The sequence below is a fragment of the Silene latifolia genome, chromosome 5 (assembly GCF_048544455.1).
Source record: "Silene latifolia isolate original U9 population chromosome 5, ASM4854445v1, whole genome shotgun sequence".
Classification (NCBI taxonomy): domain Eukaryota; kingdom Viridiplantae; phylum Streptophyta; class Magnoliopsida; order Caryophyllales; family Caryophyllaceae; genus Silene; species Silene latifolia.
The window spans coordinates 88,173,058-88,194,711 of record NC_133530.1 but is presented as its reverse complement, the minus strand read 5'-3'; the positions used below and the strand labels follow the sequence as shown (position 1 = coordinate 88,194,711).

At 34.3% G+C, this 21,654-nt stretch overlaps 2 protein-coding genes across 2 annotated transcripts; both read left to right on the top strand.

Annotated features, from left to right (window-relative positions):
- Window positions 1-6,131, top strand: LOC141657788 (uncharacterized). Its single transcript, XM_074465127.1, has 3 exons — window positions 1-2,389; window positions 3,125-3,288; window positions 4,160-6,131. The coding sequence occupies exon 1, from the start codon at window positions 90-92 to the stop codon at window positions 2,271-2,273; it is 2,184 nt and encodes a 727-aa protein (XP_074321228.1). The 5' UTR covers window positions 1-89; the 3' UTR covers window positions 2,274-2,389; window positions 3,125-3,288; window positions 4,160-6,131.
- A 13,311-nt stretch (window positions 6,132-19,442) lies between these two features.
- On the top strand, window positions 19,443-21,394 carry LOC141657792 (protein LATERAL ROOT PRIMORDIUM 1-like). The gene is made up of 2 exons (XM_074465132.1): window positions 19,443-20,208; window positions 20,869-21,394. The coding sequence occupies exons 1-2, from the start codon at window positions 19,681-19,683 to the stop codon at window positions 21,220-21,222; spliced, it is 882 nt and encodes a 293-aa protein (XP_074321233.1). The 5' UTR covers window positions 19,443-19,680; the 3' UTR covers window positions 21,223-21,394.
- The last annotated feature ends 260 nt before the right edge of the window (window positions 21,395-21,654 follow it).

Below are 21,654 nucleotides of genomic sequence, written 5' to 3'. Positions count from 1 at the left end.
GAAGCATGTCACATTGTCGCGCTCATCCGGCGCTCTAGTAGACAGAAGGAGCAAGAGTACGAGACCACAAAACCTTTTTCCAAAATCAAATGACACCAAAACGATTAATTCCCAAAACCCTTTCTAAAACCCTAACATTTCTCAATTTCCCCAAATCACTATGCACCTCATCAAATCTTCAAACCCCATTAAAAATTACTCAACCCCCCAATTCACCACCTTCTTTAACAGTAGAGAAAATCCTGCTAAATTTGAAATTGGGTAAGTCTAATTTCTTTAATTTCAACAGTTCTATATATTCTACCCTAACCCCATTTGATGTTGCTGAAGTATTATATAAATGTAATGATAATCTGCATCTGGGTTTACAATTTATTGATTTAATTTCATCGAAATGCCCGAATTTTCGACATTCTGTAGTTTCTTTATGTGCTATGGTGCATTTTTTGTATAGGGGTAGGAGGGGGTCTGATGGGCAGGCTTTGATTTTGCGTATGGTGAGAAAGAGTGGCGTTTCGAGGGCGGAAATTGTGGATTGTTTTGTTACAGGGTTTAGTAAGTGTGGCGGCAGTGGCGGCGATTTGGGTGTTTTTGATTTGTTAGTTAGGAGTTTTGTGCAAGCTGGTAGGTTTAGAGAGGGTGTTGAGGTATTTAGGATGTTAATTGGTAGAGGGGTTTGTGTTTCGATTAATGCGTGTAATGGACTTCTTGGTGGGTTAGTGAAGGTTGGGTGGGTTGATTTGGCGAGGGAGGTGTATGGAGAAGCGGTTAAATGTGGAGTTGTGGTTAATGTCTATACATTGAATATAATGGTCCATGGGTTGTGTAAAGATGGTAAGATGAGTAATGTGGATTCGTTTTTGACGGAGATGGAAGCCAAGGGTGTGTTTCCTGATAATGTGACTTATAATACGCTTATTAGTGGTTATTGTAGAAATGGAGATGTCGAGAGTGCGCTTGAATCGATGAGTTTGATGTCGAGTAAGGGGTGGAAGCCTGGTTTGGTTACTTATAATGCATTATTGAAAGGGCTGTGTAAGACGGGGAATTATTTTAGGGCTAGGCAAATACTGAACGAGATGTGGAGTAGCGGTTTAAGTCCTGATACTACCAGTTATAACACTCTGTTGCTAGAGTATAGCAGGAAAGGTAGTGTTGTTGATGGTGAACAGCTGTTTGATGAAATGGCCTCTCGTGGTGTTGTGCCGGATGTACTTAGTTTTACTCTACTAGTCGGAATGCTTTCAAAAACTAGACAACTTGATCGCGCATTGATGTTCTTTAAAGAAATGAAAGCCAAGGGTTTGACACCAGATGGCGTCATCTATACTATCCTTATTGGTGGGTTCTGTAAAATTGGTATTATGCACGAGGCTTTGAGATTACGCGATGAAATGGTTCAACAGGGTTGTCTCATGGATGTGGTGACTTACAACACCATTTTAAATGGCTTGTGCCGAGAAAACATGCTCGCTGAGGCAGATCAACTTCTTATTGAAATGGTTCAACGGGGTGTTTTGCCTGATAATCATACTTACACGAAACTGATTCATGGTTATTGTAAGGCTAATGACATGAAAAAAGCAGAGTTATTGCTTGAGACTATGGTTCACAAGAACCTCAAACCGGATATTGTGACATATAATACTTTGATGGATGGGTTTTGTAAGGAAGGCTTCATGGAGAAGGCTCATGAATTATGGGATGACATGATTCGTCGAAACATCTTTCCTAATCACATATCATATAGTATTCTCATTAACGGGTTTTGTACCGTGGGACGTCTCAATGATGCATTTAGGCTGTGGGATGAGATGGTTGGGAAAGGTATTGAGCCAACTACTGTGACTTGCAACACTATCATTAAAGGGCATTGCAGATTTGGTGATACTTCAAAGGCGGAAGTGTTCCTAAGTAAGGTGGGTGTGAAGGGTACTTTTCCCGACAATATTACATACAACACTCTTATACAAGGATTCGTCAAAGAAGAGAATATGGGCAAAGCTTTTGTCTTGCTCAATAAAATGGAGGATAAGGGTATATTGCCTGATGTCATATCATATAATGTAATAATAGATGGCTTTTGTAGACAAGGTAGAATGGAAGACGCAAATTGTACATACAAAAAGATGGTAGAAAGAGGAATAAATCCGGACAGGTCAACATATACGTCGTTAATCAATGGTTTTGTCGGTCAGGATAACTTGAAGGAGGCATTTAGGTATCATGATGAAATGCTTCGGAGGGGTTTTGTGCCAGATGATAAGTTCTGAGTTATACTTTTAGCGACCGCACAATAAAAACAGTGTTGGATTTCCTCGATAACTTTAATTATGGCTGTTGGAAGCTAAAGATCTTAAAAACATGCTTACGAGGAATGGTTCTAAAGGTAGTGTATTTTAACCTTTCCAATATGCATAATTACTGCAGTTAGTTATTACTCCATGTCACTGTATGTTTGTATTAAGCATACTTTGTGGTCTTGCGTTTGTCTTTTTAATGATCCCTTTTGTGAACCTGAGGCCTTGTTTGGATAGAGGTAAGGGACGGAAAAGGACAAGCAATTTTTATTGTCTTGATAGTAAGTTGTGTTGGAGGAAATGGCTGCATCCATTTTCCTTCCTTCATCAAAATCCATCAACATAGAAAAGAGTTGGAACTTGGAAGCAAAAAAAAGCCATTGAATCATTTTCCCTCTCAACCCCCCTTTCCCTACTAATGGTTTACTCACAATTGAATAGTAATCACATTCGAATATCTGAGGATGGATGATAATTCTGAGTATATTCTTATGTTAAAGTTACGTTTGGGTGGTTTGGACTACATGCCTTTGTTTGGATGAAGGGATTTTAAGAGACGGTGAGGGGAGGGGATTAAAAGCTCTTGCTTGGTTAGTAAAATGGGTTAAAGAAAATGGGACTAAATGGAGGGATCCATTTTCCCTTTTACAAGCCAAATTTGAAAAAAAAAAGAAAAAAAAAAAAAATATTTCCTACATAGAATAGTTTCGGAAAGGTGATACCAATGCTCTCTTCCCCCACCCCCTTCCATCCCTCCTCCCTCCCTTCTTTTGTACTACTATTATATTCAACCCAAACTTATTCTATATTCCCCGTTTTTGTAGGGATTCATGAGCGCTAAATGCAATTAGAAGACTCAGATTTAGACCACATAAAAGCTCAAATGTCACGAGGTTTGTGCATTTTCCTACTCTGTTTGCTGCCATGCTGAGGTTCTCTCAGAGCTGAAGACAGGGGCTGCCTAAGTTGTGGCAGCTCAATCTTCACGGTAATAATTATGCCAATCTAACTTTATTATTGGTCTATTGATCGATGCAACACGGATTGAAATAGAAGCCGGTCCTACAAAAAGTGGATGCGAAACAAATAAATATACTTGGAATTTTCTACCCACTTACTAAATGGAACTGCCTGTGGAACTTTTTGGACTTATTTTGACCGATGAAAGAACATTCAAGTATGACAAATTGGAGGGTGCATGACTTAAATTTCAGCATCTTCTTCCTACAGCTGAGTACCTTAGATTTTGATTTCAGATCTAGCAGAATACCTGAAATTGGGAGACGTATTATTTTTCTTCCTACAGCTGAGTACCTTAGATTTTCCTTCCTGTTGATGTATTTTTTTAGCAAATCTGACTAGTGTGCCGGTGGTGCTAAAGAATCATTATTCTTCGGCTATGGAGTTCAATGTACTAAAGTAAAATGACTCGTAAAAATCCTCTTGCTTCTATTTGTTTGGCATAGCTGCCAATGTATCAGAGAATAATATTGATGTTTGAAATAATCAAAAACCATTGCAAGCTTTTCATTGCTTAGCAGAATCTATCGCATATTGTCTGCGCACTAGCCAGTGCCCAGTTTGCCTATTTGGTGTTTGTAGTTTAGGGTTTTAAATTCCATTTATGTGATGCTTAATGTTTATATTCTTCGGCTTTGAAATACTCTCTCCGTCCCAATCATTTGTTTACATTTTTTTTTATTCTCTGAGGGTTATTTTAATCAAAGGTGTAACAAATGATTGGGGAATTAAGTTTAGTGTTTGATGTTTTTTTTAACGATTGATATTGGAAATCGTCCATTTACGTTAACTTCTTATCTATTGTATTTTAGTGTTTTCCGACTCTTGTGGAATTTCAGGGGTTGAATACTGGAAATGTCTCTCTTCACCCCGGTCGAATCTGTCAGATGCCCTTTAGAATCGTCTGAGGTACGAGGTTTTCGGTAGTCACGAACTCATGATGTTGAGTTTCTTGGAGGAGCAACTCAATCTAAGCAGCACCCAGATAGTCAGCTGGGTAGTTTAAGAAGCGCTTCTATATTCTTCCGGCGGTAAGTTATTTCTATTGATCAGATTTTATAGTTAATTCGTTGTAGCCACAAGTCTTCTGAACGACGGTGAAATGTAAATTATGTGAAGATCAATTTGTATACAATTCGTCGTGTTTTGTCAAAATTCATTTAAATATGAAACAATCTTTAAAGAAAACTCCAATTTTGAGCTTTCGGAGGCGAAACGCTCCCAAAACATGGAATTCTTCTTTTGAACCTTTTCTTAGCTAGGTCCTGGGCCTAAACATCACCGATTCCACTAAACTGAAAGAGGTAGCTTTGGTTGGTTGAGTTCGAATTCTCAGTTCAATTTTCGTGTCTCATTTTGTGTCCCACAACTTTTAATTTGACACATAAGGTTAGTGAGTCACAAAATTGGACACGAAAATAGGACATAGAATCTGCTATAGGTATTCGGCCTTATGCTACTTTCACCCGACGAATGTTAATTGCGTGATGTGATATGTTAGTCCTTATCAGTACGGAGTAGTCTCTTCGTTTTGATCAATTGTTTACATTTACTATTTTTGTAGCAATGAATTTAAATGAAAGTTCAATTACTATCTCATACTATGTAGGACGCATGTTGATCAATTCAACAACACTTTAGCTCACACCTCCTATTCCTTTCATCATATCACTAATTATCATTGTTTGAAGAGTTAGGCCATGTTCTTTTGGACTAAAACTGTCTGAGCTGAATTGAACTTATTGGAGCGGAACTAAACTGAACTGAACTAAACTGAATTGAAGTAAGAGTTAGTTTGTGAAGAGAATAATTGAACTGAATGAAGCTGGATTGAACTGAACTAAATTGAACTGAAATTTAGTCCAAAAGAACAGGGCCTTAGTCTTTGAAAGACGGAGGTATCCGTTTTCTAGCTAAAATGGGTCGAGCCTACACTATTTAGATAAATGGGATAAATTTATTACTCTAAAAACTACTCCTATATTCTTTTGTCTTCTTCATCTATACAAGTGGATAATAATATACTTAATCTATTTTAACAATAAAACGGCTATCTCCGTCTAATTCGATTGTTCATAAAAGGTTGCCCGCCCATAACACCAATGGCGTTTTGAAAAGTCCTTGTTTGGTGGCTCGGGGCCCAACCTAATCTAGTAGTCTTTAAAGAGCCCATTTATGTTTCAAGAATTCAAGTAGAACACAAGGAAGAATATTTATTTTATTTTTTGGAAAAAATATTTATCTCAAAGACGTGAATTTCTTACTCAACATTCAGTTTTCAAACGAAAATTGGTAGTTATTATCTATGAACTTTTTATTTGGGTCAAGCTAAATTAAAGGTTGTTACCTATTCGGATCGGGGTATTTTCGGGTCAACGTGTTATCGGGTCACTTTTGAGTCGGGTCACTTCGCAACGGGTCATTTTGGGTCGTTTGGCTCACTCCTAGTCATAATTTTGCATTATTGTCATTTTGGGCCACTCAAGTTGGGTCACTTTGGGTTGGGTCACTTTAAGGTCAATTCTCTCTATCGGGTCACTTTCAGATAATTTTTGGATTACGGGTCAATCTTGTCGGGTCGGGTCAATTTTGTCAGCTCTACTTGAAAGTCGTCTTATATACGAGTAAATGGTTAAAATTTAATTCCGAAAATTGACCTTGGAAAAACGTAGTAGAATATTCGTATCAGCTCAAACAAAAATAGAAATAGTTACATAAAATAAAATGAGGAATTTTAAGATTATTCAAAGTACATTAGTACAGTGTCTTTCAGTCAGAAAATTAAATTAAAAAGAAAAAAGAAAAAAAAAGAGGAGAGAGATGTTAAGGTGGGGAAGTTTTTGCAGAGTACGGTCTGAATGAAGGGTACAGCTACTCGTGTTGCATTTGCAGGGCTCGATGCAACCCCGTCCTCGTCTTTACTCTTTCTTTTACCTGCATTTTTATTTACTATTTTTTTTGTTTTATTATCCTTCTAAACACATACAATTCTCATTTTAAATGGCTATTTTCGCTTGAAACCTTCAAACAGGTCAGACGGTTACAAATCTGACCATTTTATGATCAGATGTGACCATTTTCGAAACCTTCAGACGAGCACATATCACATTTTTAGGTAAAATGGCCCGTCTGAAATGAGATCTACTGCCTTCTAAATTAGGAGGGTGATGACGACATTCAAAAATTAGTCGAGACATACTTTTATTATCTTATACGTGTTTTTTGCTAGTCTAACGTGTGACTCGATGTATGTAAGTGAAAGGTTAATATAGCTTTAATTTGCAAGAAAGTAATTGGTGTGTTGGGTTGAGCGACATATTGATTTCTTATCTGTCCTAGTCGATCCATTTACGATAATTTCTTATAACTTGACCCTTTTTGTTAGTGTTTTTGGCTTTAAACACCATGTACTGGGCTCTGACTGTTCACTATTCATGAATTCTTCGTCATGCCTCTATAATTATCTCATTCTTAATAGATTCTTAACAACTTTCAATAAAGATTTTGCACGGTGAATTTCCACATTTCATATTTCAAGTAAGGCGAGTTGGGGTGAAGTCTTGGGATCAAGTGTGTTAGAACACATTTGGTTGATAATGTCAAGTTTCATTTGTTGTTTAATTGTTTGCCTCTTAGTTAAATTGTTTAGCAAAATTGAAGCTATTGATGATCAATCAAAGAGTCCACAAGCTAATCAAAGTAACAAGATGATCAAGATGAAAGCAAGACAAGAAAGCCCATTGCCTAGAATGAATGTTGTAAACGAGGTAGTTAAACATATCCTCTTTATGCATAAGTGATTGCAAAACCATGCACGATTCTGTATTTGTTGCACCAAGGTTTTTCAGTACTAACGTATAGAGAATTTTCCGAAAAATTCACAAGTGTTTGAAATTCTTTATAAAGTCTTTCTATGTTCAATAGGAATATTATTTCAAAACTGAAGAACAAAAAGAACAAAAAGAATATGCTTGCACAATAATTTAAAGATGCCAATCCCATTTGTGCAAATTGTTTTTCATGCTAAAAATAGGTCTTATGCTTTTTCCATTTGTGGCAAAATTGTGAGTTCCCATATTTTATGGGAAACACTCCTTTGCTTTGGAAAAAAACCACAGCCACCTTGAGCCTCACAAACTGATTGTTCTTTTATAATTTTAAATGAAAATGCATACTACAAACCTATGGATATTAGATTAAAGAAGTGTTGAGATCCTTCTCTTACACACTTCCTTTCTCTATAAATAGTCACTTCATTTTTCATTTATTGTAAGACTTTTCAGAACACTCATTGTAAAACATTTGCAAAATCATTTCTGCATTTTAAGCTTTGTTCTTCAAATATTTGCAAAACCGTTTTCTGTTTTCAAAAGTCTTCACTTGTTTTTCAAAGCTGTAAAATCTCCAAGTATCAGTTCGCTTAACTGTTGCATAAAGAATATGTTCAATGATTCTCGTGTTTAGGTCTTAATTGTAATCTCCATGTTCTTAAGTGAACCACTTTGAGATTTTGACTCGTAAACCCGTTGAGATAGAACTTTAAGTCTTGAAGCGGAGTAGCTTTGAACAAGGGAAAGTCTTGAAGCGGAGTAGCTTCAAGCAATTGCAACCGGAGTAGGTTGGCGAGTTATTTTCATTGTAAGGGGTTTAGTTAAGTTTGAGTAAATTTCTAAACAAGCAATAAAATAACGGTTGGACGTAAACTCGGAGTAGGAGTGAACCAATTTTTAAAACATCGTCTTGTTTGTTTATTTACTTTTACATTCGTTTATCCTTTGCATTTTTATCTACCTATCTCGTTGTCAAGTCTTTGTGCAACTGTGATTCATCATCTTGTTGCATAGACTCTTTGCACCGTTTGTGAACTTACAATCCATTAAGTTTCTCAAACTCGTACCTAATAGATCTTATTTGTGTTAGTCATTAACCAAGTAAACGAGAAATTTTTTAAAAGGTACACCTAATTCACCCCCTCCCCCTCTTAGGTGTTTATCGTTCTTAACTCTTCAAAGTGCAGGCGAAATTCATGCCAATGGATAATTCCAACAACCCATAGGCCCGAGTCACACCGGTATAAGGACATGAGCCTGATGAGTTATTCCAATTACTTACTTCAAAGAGTAAACACAAATAAGATTGCGAAATTACTAGTTGTTTTTCCATATTAAAGTAGCCATTTCGTGATAAAGTATTTGGTAATATAAGGGAACACCTAAAATTAAGGGACAACAGTAAATACTCTGCACCCAAACTATTAACAGTATCATTAGCATAATTATGTCCAAAAAACAAGTGAAATTGTGTCACGAGATATTAGTACATATAGAAACCCTACGTGCGGGTAATGACGATCACTGTCAAGCTACATCAACCCTAAATTATTGGTACCTTGAACATCATTCTAATTTTTGTTCCACGTTTTGGATTCATAGACCATAGTAGTCCTGTTTTAAGGGTCCTAAACAAGAAATATGAGCACATTAATAGAACTTGGACGACTTTTCTAATTAGTTGATTCGAACTTTATTTAGTTCATTCGATTTCATTCGATTAATTTCTTCTTTTCATAAATTAACTCTTACTTGATTCAATTCAATTGTCACTCTAAGTTGATTCGATTCGATTCACTTGATCATTTCGGCTCCATTAAGTTTAGTTTAGTTCAATTTAGTTCAAACAGTTTCAATCCAGAAGAACAAGGTCTATCACGGTTTATATATGTTTCTTATTATTCAAGATGTGTTGGTCTTCCTTAAGACCCTCTTAATTTAATAATTTTCATGTTTAAAGTTAAGACGGTCTTAAATAAAAATGGTAATTCCGGAAAACTTTGACAAGGTCTTTTATTCCCTTTTCCCATTCATGATACTTTAGTCTAATTTAAATTGCTAGGTTAAGATTCTTCATGTTATTGTGTAAGATGAATTGATTATAAATTTTGTACACTCAAATTCCCTTTTCCCATTTGTTAAAGAATTTTATACACTCAAATCATCATAAATTCTCATTATAGACGGACACTATCCGTCTATAGCCGTCTATAATGAGACGGACTGTCAAATCATTCACAAATGAAAATGAAGAAAGATTTTGCATTAACATAACTACATATCACATTATTTCATTTAATTTGGTAATTTAAAATATATTCACAAATAAGATCTTGATTTAAGTATCCGGAGATTGTCGTAATGAACATTTGTACAATATTTGTAATTTTGCATTTGTTATTGTCAAGTCTATTTCTTCATTATCGTGTAGAGTTGTATGGTACTCACTCAGTTCAGTCCAATTTACTATAATGGATCAAATTTTCCATCACATATGGAGTGTTTGGTCAAATATAATAAATTGGATCGAAAGGACGTAGAACTTCCTTTATAGTAAAACGATGAAATATGTCTATTAAATCTATTACTTTGAATTATATTCAGCTCAAGTGATAAGAGCTCTCTTATTTCAACCATGAAGTTCGGGATGTGATTTCTACCCGTGATATAATGCGCACAATCAAGTCTTAACACCCGTATCCAATGCAATATTGCTCCTTGTCCATAGTCGCCCTTGAGAAGCCACACTAGTTACTTAGTACTAGTTGCCATGCTCATATTTTTGTCTCATATATTATAATGATTGATTGATAGTCACTAACTTTGCTTTTAGTAGACAAATTTGTTCCACAAATGTAAGGCAATGAAACTACACAATTTGTTCAATGTTTTATGTTACATGATAGCTTTAATAATGCATCCATGTGCAAAGTGTAGGTAATAATCAAGTTATGTTATGGTTAATTAGGACATACTTTTACATCTAAGTGGGTTGAGTTTAGCCTAACCTAGCTACTCTTTCATCACTTTTTGTTACAAAGTTTGGAATTTTCTTTTTAAATTAGCTATAAAATGCTCTTGATTTGTCATTATAGGAGTAGACTTAATTAGTATATAAGTATAAGATAACTAGGGATGCAAAACTAGGGATGATATGTGACAATTTATTAGGGATGAAAAAAAAAAACTAGGGATGCAAAACGTAGTTTATTAGCCTCTTAGATTAACTCAATTAAGTTTTTCCTAAATTAAGACTGTCAGTCGTGAATGATATGACTATAAATTCATATACTCTGTATAATTCATTACACTATATGTGACAGTTTACAGATTGCACCGACTCACGACCTAGCCCCCACTGATGTTCTAACTTTTCTATTGGATCTATTGATCCAAAAACTTAAAAATAATTAATTGTTCAACTCGCCTTACCAAACCAGCTCCAACTCACCATCAAGCCAGGTCAAGGTCATGGTCAGACCTAAGCTAACCTGACACCCCCCGGCCGAACCGATTCACAAATAAATGATATTTTTATATTTGCTAAACATTTTTATTTCAAGTTTATTTTTATTTGACCGATCAACTCATGTTCACTGTTTAAGCAAGACGATTAACTAGAAACATGTTCATTTTTAAATAATTAACAATTACGAGTTGTAAATAGATTTCATAGGCCCTGTTCTTTTGGACTGAAACGGATCTGAACTGAACTGAACTTATAGGATCTGAATTGAACTGAACTGAACTTATAGGATCTGAACTGAACTTATAGGATCTGAACTGAACTTATTGGATCTGAACTGAACTTATAGGATCTGAACTGAACTTATAAGATCTGAACTGAACTTACACGGTCCGAATTTAAATTAACTTAAATTAGTTTAACTTAATTTATTATTATTATTATTATTATTATTATTATTATTATTATTATTATTATTATTATTATTATTATTATTATTATTATTATTATTATTATTATTATTATTATTATTATTATTATTATTATTATTTTGCCAAACACAACCTTTTAAATAAAAAATATTTTCAAACACCACCTTTAAAAAAAACGTTTGTCAAATACAACCTTTAATAAGTTTTTTTTGTCAAACACGACTTTTTTGACGGATTTCATTTTTTTTTAAATGTTGTGTTTGACAAACTTTTTTTTTAAAGGTGGTGTTTGAAATTTTTTTTTAAAAGGTTGTGTTTGACAAAAAAACTCTTGTTATTATTATTGTTCTTGTTGTTATTTTTATTATTATTATTTTCTTTTATATAAAACCGCAACTTTTATTATTATTATTATAAAATAAAATAAAAAAAAGCAAACTTTTATTGAGATTAAACAAAAATTTTACAAGAATTTAGTGGGCAGCCAAGAGAAACAATGATAAGAAAATATAGTCTAAAACATAAGGTAAGATAATAAGATTTTTTCGCGTTATATACATTGGTTTCTTCATACATTATACTACGGTTCCATTACGATAACAAATAATGAGAAGAGTGATAATTTTGTTTTAAAAATAACAATGTATATATGTATCGAATAATTAATAATGTCAAATGTTTTTGCGTCGGTTTTAAAAATGATACTTTGCATATAACTTTCTAAACTGAATTTATAGGATCTGAACTTATAGGATCTGAAATGAACTGAACTTATAGGATCTGAAATGAACTAAACTTATAGAATCTGAACTGAACTGAACTTATATGAACTGAACTTATAGGATCTGAAGTGAACTTAAATTAAGTGACTTAAAGTCCAAAAAAACAGGGCCATAGTCAACATTGAGCCGAGATTATCTTCTTTGCATTTCCTATAACAATCCAGATTGTATGTGGATATCTAACCAATATACTTAAAATATAGAAATAATAAAATATATGAAAAATAATATTATTATATGACTTTAAGAGAAGTTCGTCCTATTTATAGTCTAGGATTAAGAAAGGTTAGGCAAGATTAAGATGAATAATTATCCAAATGGCCCTATATGTCGAGAAAGGGGTCATGAAATGTGACGCCGATGAGACCGATCGTCATGGTCGGTGATTATTTTACACAAAGGTTGTGCCTTTATCATACATTGCATGCACGTGAACCTAATTATTTTTCAAAGACTTTTTAGTGCATCTTATTAATTTGTATGAAAGGTTAATTCAACAAATCTCCCTGGTAACGGCATATTCGTAACAAATTTGCAACGAATTAAGTATTATAGAGGTAAGCTAATTCAGCAAAATTACAAAAAACCTGAAAATAAAAGTAAAAAAATTATGTTTGTCTAATATTATATTTAATAAAATAGTTTCTGCATAATTTCAAATTACCACATTACATTTAGGTTAACAATAATGTCAAAGAGTAAACGTATTCAATTACTCGTTTTGAGAGTAATATTATACTCCGTAATAGTTTATTTCTTGTGTGTTTTTTAGTTATATTTCCATCTCAATTATTTGTTTACGTTTTATTACAATTAATTATAAAAAGGTAAATAATAGGAGTAATTGGGACAAATAAAATAACTATTAGGATCATGGATATTATCAGATGTTGGAGTATAAATCCACTTGTGAGTCCCAAATCGGTGAAAAAGAGAGAGATTGTCTATCTTATAAGGCCTAGGGGTGTTTCTCCCATCGCCAATTGGTTTTGGGAGATAAGAGCATTCTTGGACTTGTGAGTTAGACTTCTCTCCTCCACCGCGGGTAAGGCCAGACCCATCTCGTGTTTATTATCAGATGTGGCAAAGGTAAGCTACTTCTATATTTTTTTATAAATAATGTAAATTAAAATAACATAAAACATCTAACTTCAAAATTATACTTATAAATTTGTAATGCATACAACAAATACAAATACATGGAAATTTTTTAGCATGTTGTGTGTCTACATATAAAACACGGAAAATATTAATAATACTGAGTAAAAAAATATAGCAACCAATTTAAATATTGTAGAAATATATAATTTTGTCGAATATCAACTATTTGGATAGATAGAGACAAAATTAGAGTACCTAAAAAATCACAAATTATTTATCTTTATCCACCTATATGAATTTTATTTGACCAATTATAAATTTGTAGCAAATACTATCTTTTACAAATGAGAATTAGTGTCAAGTGATATCCATTTATCCATGAAAAAAAAGCACATAGAAAACAAAGAAAATTGGTTGGATTGGACTTTGGAGTGTAGAAAGAATAGAAAGAGAAAAAGCACGGTGCTCAAGGAGAGAAGAGGAAAGGAGATCCATTACTGAGATTTGAGGCCCAAAGCCAACCCCGATTTCCGGAGAGGGCGTGCTGTCCGCAACTCCGCCGTACACTGTTCTTCGCCCCCACTCTTTTTCCTGCTTTTTTTTTTTTTTCCTTTTCTTTATACCGATATAGTCCCTTCATTCAACTCCACTCTACATGTTTGATTTATCACGTTTGGCAACGCGATTTTTACGCGGTAAATATCTCCAGTTACGTATTTGCAAAAATTATAAAAGTTAGATATTGTTAATGTATTCTTAAAAACGAATCAAATAAGATCCCACATGAATATATTTTAATTTATGTATCGAGAGAAAATTGAATTTAAATGTCCGCTTGTGAATAGTGTGCAAAATAGAAACCTACAAAGTGGAGTTAAATGGAGGGAGTATATGTAACGGACTTAGTAAATGTCACTTAACTTAGTTAGTAAAGTCGAAAGATAATGCCCATGACCTTTTTTATTAACTTTGAATAATATTGGTTGTACTCTGGTTTATCTTCGAGTCTCCAAATATTAATCATCCGATCCGGTATGGTCTGAGCAAATCTTGTGTTGTGTAAAAAACTGACCTAAACCACTAAAACAGGCAAGACCGATTAACCTCAGGTTCGACCTCTAAGCTACTTCCTCCATTCAACTCCACTCTAACACTTTTATTTTCTACACTATTCACAAGTGAAAATTCAGTTTCGATTTTCTCTCGATCAATACATAAGTGAAAATATATTGATGTGAGATTTTGTTTGATTCGTCTTTACGAGTACGTTAAAAATTTACAACTTTTATAATTTTTGCAAAATACGTAGCTAACGGTATTTAGCGCGTAGAATACGTGTTGACAAACGTGAAAAAGCATAGTGATAGTGTGGAGTTGAATGGAGGATGCATTAATTAAATTGAAGATAGGTGTATATAGAGTGGTAATTAGGAGTCATTATCTTATACTCCCTCCCATTCAAAATAAACCTCCCTATTTCCTTTTCCGTCTATTCACAATAACCTCCCTATTTCCTTTTTTGGTAAGTGTTTGTGTGGTCCAAATTTAATTGTATGGTGGGGTAGTGTATTTGTGTGGTTCAAATTTAATTATATGGTGGGGTAGTGTGTTTTCTTAATATTTGTGCCAAAATGAAATGGGAGGTTTATTGTGAATGGGAGGGAGTATACACATATACTGATATATGAGAATGTTCTCTCTCAATAAACAATCTCTTTGAGTCTTAAGATTAATTATTTTACTACGGAGTATAAGAATTTGAAATACAATCTATTATTTTATATTTAAACGTTTGTTGAAAATCTTGTGTGTAAAACAAATGTATGCCTGTATATATTCCAAATTTATATTAATAGAAATGTTTAAATAAATGAATTTTATATGTGTTTTTGTGCAACATTTAAAATCTAATTACCATTCATAATTGTTTAGTGTTTGTGTTGTTTAATTAGTCGCACAGCGATCGTTCTATTGGATGTGGGCGTTGCTTTGGTGCCCCAAATGGAGGTATGCTTCCTACTAGCTAGCATTCTAGCAAGCAGCAAATTAGAGTGAAAGGATGAATTTTTTATGTTAGTGGGGGAATAGGCTTTATCTAAGCATCTATACACTTGTTTAGAAGGAAAACAAAAGAAAATGGAAAAATGCACGCGGTGCCCTTGAAGTTTCGAATTTTGTCCGAAATATCTAATTTGTTGTTCCGGAAAACTTTAAGCGGCTATAGCTCGTGTCTACGAATTCAGAAAGTGATAATTTTTTTTTCAAATCGATCATCTTTCCGAGAACTACGATTTGAAAAAAAAAAATGTCGTATTTGGATCCAGTGGCTAGGAGTTTTTGTACGTCAAAGTTTTTTTTACCGTACAAACTTTGAGTGACCATATCTCTTGGTCAAGAATTCCAAACACGACAATTTTTTTTTTTCAAGTCGTAGGTCTCGAAAAGATAATCAATTTGAAAAAAAAAATCGTTACTTTTCGAGCTTGTAAACACGAGTTATAGCCTCTTAAAGATTTCCGGATCAAAAAATTGGGTATTTCGGGCAAAACATCAAAGTTCAAGGGCACCGCGTGCATTTTCCGAAAGAAAATTATATAATCAGATTTATATGTTTTATCATATCTTTTAACATTGCTTTGTATTAAAAATTCTAATAATTTAAAGTGTATAAATTCATCCAGTGAAATAAAGAGAGTAATATATAAAATAATCACTAATTAATTAAGTACTCTACTTCAAGAAAATCTCTATTTGACACGTATAACGCGATTGATATGGAAGAATTTTACCAAAGAATAACCAAACATACCTTTGAAGAAATTTTTATCTAACACCTATACTTCGTATTATTCATATACTAGACACAATTATAGGTTTGGGAGGGTATTTGATCACCGATCCTTATTCATGGATCAATGATCAAACTACATTGATCCATGAATGATAAACTTTTGAGATAGTTTGAGATATTTGTTGGTTTTTTCTTCCCTATCGAGATTGATTTAGAAGCATTAAAACTCCATCACCGGTCCTTTGCATATACGTGATAAATTGGCTCCAGTTTTTATGATTACCCTAATTTAATTATAAGGGTTTGGTGGGTTCATTAACGCTAGAGAGTTATTAGAATTATTCATTGCAATTCAAGACAACTTTTAAATTCCATCTTAGTTGTCGAAAAGTTATTAAAAAGTCACATAAGGTTGATCATGTCCAAGTTCTAGTTAATATATGTGTATTATTTGGAATATTTACACTGCACAAGTTATGATATTATAAAACCGTTGTATGGTGCAACAAACCACCCACTTAAAAAAGTTACTATTATATGGCAAAATGTGAGCATTTTATGTTCAAAAAAACCGACCATTGTTATATTTTAACATAAAATACTCACTATTTATTATAAAATGACCATTTTTATCCGTTTTTTACCATGTGATGGTCACATAACAACTATGAGTACAATCTATAGAATGTAGAATCAGGTTACTCTTCAATTAATGATAATGAACAATAAGTAGAGTGGTATTGTAGGAGTGAAGTAATTGAAGAGTACAAGTCACAAGCCAAAACGAAGTGAATTGGACAAAATGTATAGGGGGACTTATGCTACTACTTTGCATAGGTTATAGCTATAATGCTCTACCCACTTAGCTAGAATTTAGCAAGGGAATTGCTTTCATAGACTAGGCAAGCATAGGTTAAGTAGGCATAGGCTTAGGGTATCCATACTCTTTAACTTTAACAATTATTTCCTCCTTCCAAATTGTATGAATATCACCCACTCACATGACTTTTTTAAATCTCTACTCTCCATCATCAATTTGTTCTCAAATTTTACGTTATTCCCTCCTTCATTCTTGTATATATTTTTCTTTTTGATGGAACATTCTTTTCATATTAACTCAATTATAAACATTATTGTAATTATCGTCGTCTCATAATAATAACAACAACAACAATAATAATAATAATAATAATAATAATATTTAAGTTAAATTAATTTAACTTAATTTAAATTCAGATCATATAAGTTCAATTCAGATCCAATAAATTCAGTTCAATTCAGATCCCATAAGTTCAGAAAAGTTCAGTTCTTATAAGTTCAGTTCAGATTCTATAAGTTCAGTTCAGTTCAGTTTATTTAAGATCCTATTAATTCAGTTCAGTTCAGATCGGATTCGTTTCAGTCCAAAAGAATATGGCCTAAGACCTCTCATTTGTAGTAAATTGATCTATATTTATATTTATTTTTATTTGGTGGATCTATATTTTTGTTTTTAATTTATTTTATTTATTATGCTAATCTACACCCTAAATAAAATGTCTCTCACAAAATTTACTCTTTACATTTTAATTAGAGAACTTGGTTCAAGAAAATAAAATAATTTAATAGTAAAGTCAGTTACAAAAAATTGAGTGTAGGATATCTAACAGTGAGAATTGAGATGGAACTAAAAATGCATGAATTTTACAAGAAGGTGAAAGAAAGGAAGTCACAGTTTCACGATCAACATATATTTCAGTACAAATTTGGCAACCTTAGATACTCTAGGCTTGCCATAATTAGGAAGGTGGTTATTCTGAGCCACAATACTTTACCCTTCCATTTTTATATTTTTTTGGACCATGTCATGTATCTTTCACATTTAAGAGGGATTTAAATGTGTGATGCTTTGTTATAAAAATAGGTTAGTAATAATACAAAGATTAACGCGTAATTAAGATTTAGAAGAATAATAACGTTAAAGTGGAAATAAACTTTATAAATTGCTATTTAAAATGGTAATTTTAATTAAATTTGAACTTTTATTTTTTTAAGAGTTGGTTTTGATTGAGATTGACTCTCATCACTTAAACTTACGTCATAAATATTGTAAATTACTATTAAATAAACAATGCAATGTGAAAAAAATCATCATAAATTTAAAACCGTTTATAATGAGACTTTGTCCAGGTTCGGGTTTTCTGTAGCTGGTCCGGGCTCAAGTTTCATGCATAGGCAATTTTCGACCTTTTCAAGTTCTACGGATCTGGTCTGGATCCGGACCGGTGAACACCTTCTCTTTGCTAAAATACACTTTGTACGGTAGAAGTATTGCCTCGAGAGCCCATAACTTCAGATCAAAGGTAATTAGGGTCCCACTTGAGATCAATGGATGGAAGTAAATTAGAAGTAGAAAAAGAAGTAGAGAAGTAAATGGTGGAGGAAGAAAGGAGAGACCTAGCTAGAGCTACTACTACGTACCAATACTTAGCTAGGCAGCTAACTCTAAAGAGAAGTAACATTAAAGCTAATTAAAAAGACTTAAGTTGTCATGTGACTTTGAGACCTTTGCATACTTACATATGCTATCCAACAAAACCCTCCCTACTTTCCCTTTCTTATATAATAGGTCTTGGTATAGACGGGTGAGACGAACAGACGGGTAAAGACCTCTAATAAAATGGGTAGGGGGTCAAGGTGGGGCACCCCCATGTGCTTCCCACTTTATAGCAAATGAGTATTTTGTGAGGGAAAATGGTATCCGTCTATATATATAGACGGATAGTGTCCGTCTATAATGAGAATTTGTGTTTCTTATAACACAAAGTAATTTCCTTTTTGTATTTTACTCACTATTATGTTAATTTATCGGATCTATATTAAATTTAACTGAATCGAAAGTGAAGAACAATATAGTTAATCCAATTGAGTTTAACTTATAGAACAAGGACTCTTTCTCCTTAGGGTTGACAAGGTCAAACTTGGCATGCCTGACTCGAACCGACCCCTGTTAGGGAATATGAGTCGAGCTCAACTCAGATCTAGAAATTAAATTAGTTACGGAGTAACTTTTTTATATTTTTTTGCTTTTATTGCAACCTCTAGGGCCTATGAAAAACTTTTATTGTCCTAACCAACATGGCAAAGATAGCTCAGCCCGGCCAGCGAGCCACAACGGGCCCATTTTCAACTAGCCTGGTAGCTTATGTGCTAGTCTGGCCTATCCAACTCGCTCCTTTCTCGGGTCTAGGCCGAGTAAATAACAAAAAAGTAAATAAATGAACTCTATATGGGCCGGGTCGTGCAAAAGAGATCCCAACCCGGCCCGCAACGCCCCCTTCTCAATGCTGTGCTCGGGACTCAAAAGCTCGTCCCCTACCTCGACCTGACTCACATTGGCCCGACTCAAAGTGCACCTCTAGGCCTGGCTAGATGAAGAAACCGGGCTCGTCCAAACTAGAGCGGGCATCGGGTTCGTTAAAAAGAGCCCGTTAATCGGGCCAAAGCCAAACCCACCCGATTCGGCACCTTTTAGTCACTACTTGTTGCCACTATAAATTAGAAAAACCAGCCGAAAAACACACTAGAAGGAAGATAAAGCGTCGCTATTATTGCTTCTCACTACTCTCTCTATATTATTTCTCTTTCACACTCTCCACACTGTCCACACTGTTACTCCCTCCTTTCTTTTTCTGCTCCTTCAACAAGAATTACCGGGAGAAACCAACCCCCAAACTTAAAATATTACTCCCTACTATTCTTTTCCGATTCAACAGATTCTTTACGTTTTTATTCTTTCCGCAGTGGTGGCTACTACAAGGAGACTAGCTTCCGATTGCGGAGCTTTCGCCGAATGGGCCCCAACAAACAACAACGTGGACCCTAACACTACCCCCACCACCAACGACCTCTCGTTGGGCTTCACTCCGGGGCCCACTATCTCAGTGGGCCCACGGCTGAACTACGGTATCCCTCCCGAAATGGGTCCCATGTTTCTCGTAGACCCAAACTACCTAGCAGCCACGTGGCAGAAGACTATCAACTTCGACCACCAGGGTGGGCATGGGCATGGGCCTGGGTCTGGGCCGGGGCCCACCCTGGTGAACAACCATCAGTCCACGTCATCATCAGGGTTGACTGCCACGTGTCAGGACTGCGGGAACCAGGCGAAGAAGGATTGCGGGCATAGGAGGTGTAGGACTTGTTGTAGGAGTAGAGGGTTTGATTGTTCTACTCACGTGAAGAGCACGTGGGTTCCCGCTGCGAGGCGTAGGGAGAGGCAAATGATCGGTGGTGGTGGTAATAGTGGTAATGGTGGTGGTGCGTCGTCAGGGTCGACTTCTGGTGCTAAGAAGCCGAGGTTGATATCGTCTCAAACGACTTCTCATACCTCGACTTCTAATAATAATAATAACAACAACAACAATAATAATAATAATAATAATCATACTCCACCTCGGAGTTTTGAAACTAGTTCGAGTCGCCAAGGTGAGGGCTTTTTTTTACCTGTAAGTCTTCTGTAAAACGGTTTTATAATACTTTTTGTTTAACATTCTCTAATTTTAACTTTGTCTTGGATTTTTTGAATGTTTTGAGTTCATGTTTCACATTATTGATCTTGTATTTATTTATTTAACCTTAATTTTACCGTGTTCTTTCCGATTTTCAAAATATGTGAGGGAGAATTCGAGAAATGAAATGTTAGTAAGAAATGGAGGAATTATTTAGTTATTACAGCTCAATTTTATTTAAAAATTAATTATGTGTACTCTTTGTGTTCAAGTTATGTTGATTATGTGTAAATTATGCTTTAAAGTACTCTAAAATTTGTAATTTGATACTTCGTATTTGTTAGCGTATAAAATCGATCTTGAACTCCAACCATCAGCTTAAGCTAAGATCGTTGTTATCCTCTAACAATATGAAAATAATGTAATACGTATGACATTGAAATTTAGACTTGGTTATTTATAAAACAAAAATCTTAAAATAGACCTTCTAATAATAAATACAGTATAGTTACTTAGATTGAGTAACATTTTTAATTAAACAATTTGAATTATTGTTTTAAGCAATAATATATATTTGATGTTTTGGTGTATATGTATAATGTATGTGTTTAATTGAATGTTGTGTTGTGTTATGTTGTGTTGTGTTGTGTTGTGGAGGTAGACGCGAGCTTTAAGGAGACATTACCGGGACAAGTAAGGGCGCCGGCAGTGTTCAAATGCGTCAAAGTCACGGCTGTCGACGACGGTGAAGACGAGTTTGCATATCAAGCAGTAGTTAAAATAGGTGGGCATGTGTTCAAGGGTTTTCTATATGATCAAGGTGTTGAGCCAAGAGAAGGTTTATTTCCTAATTTGTCGGAGTTGCATTTGGGTGGCGGTGGTGGTGGAGGGAGGAATGGGGCGTCTTTGTTGACGCCCCTTGTTCATCCCTCCGATGTGTATGGGGCTACTCGCGGTGGTGGTGGTGGAATGCTTGGTGGTTCAAGTTATGGTAATAATGCTATTAATTGAGTTCAATTAATGAAATTGCGGAATTATTAATTTTATGTCGTTAATTAGTATGAGTGAATTTTTTTCACCAAAAAAAAAAAATTAGTATGAGTGAATTTCTTTGGGAGTCTTTTGAAATGTTGGATATGCAAAGGTCTCTTGAAGGAATGTTATGGTTGATTAATTTTCTTAATTAGCATGGAGTATTATAATCTTGTATTCTAATTCTAATAACTATAGAAGATGATGATCTCCAAATTATTTTGTTCAATCAATGAATAGGGTTTCATTTAATTTTTAGTTTCAAAATTGTTTCCAAAATCGGGCCTTCACAAGTTTCTGACGTATCAGAATTGTCTTTTTTTGTCACAAGCAAGAATAACTGTTGATTATATCTATGTCATTCATATTGATGTCTAGTTGATTATCTAAGTTAGCCGAACCCAAATAATG

Excerpts from the sequence above, each read along its gene's own strand:
- LOC141657788 (XM_074465127.1), top strand. The coding sequence starts at position 90 with ATGACACCAAAACGATTAATTCCCAAAACCCTTTCTAAAACCCTAACA.
- LOC141657792 (XM_074465132.1), top strand. The coding sequence starts at position 19,681 with ATGGGTCCCATGTTTCTCGTAGACCCAAACTACCTAGCAGCCACGTGG. Across the intron at positions 20,209-20,868 it reads GTGAGGGCTTTTTTTTACCT|GTAGACGCGAGCTTTAAGGA; the intron begins GTAAGTCTTCTG and ends TGTGTTGTGGAG.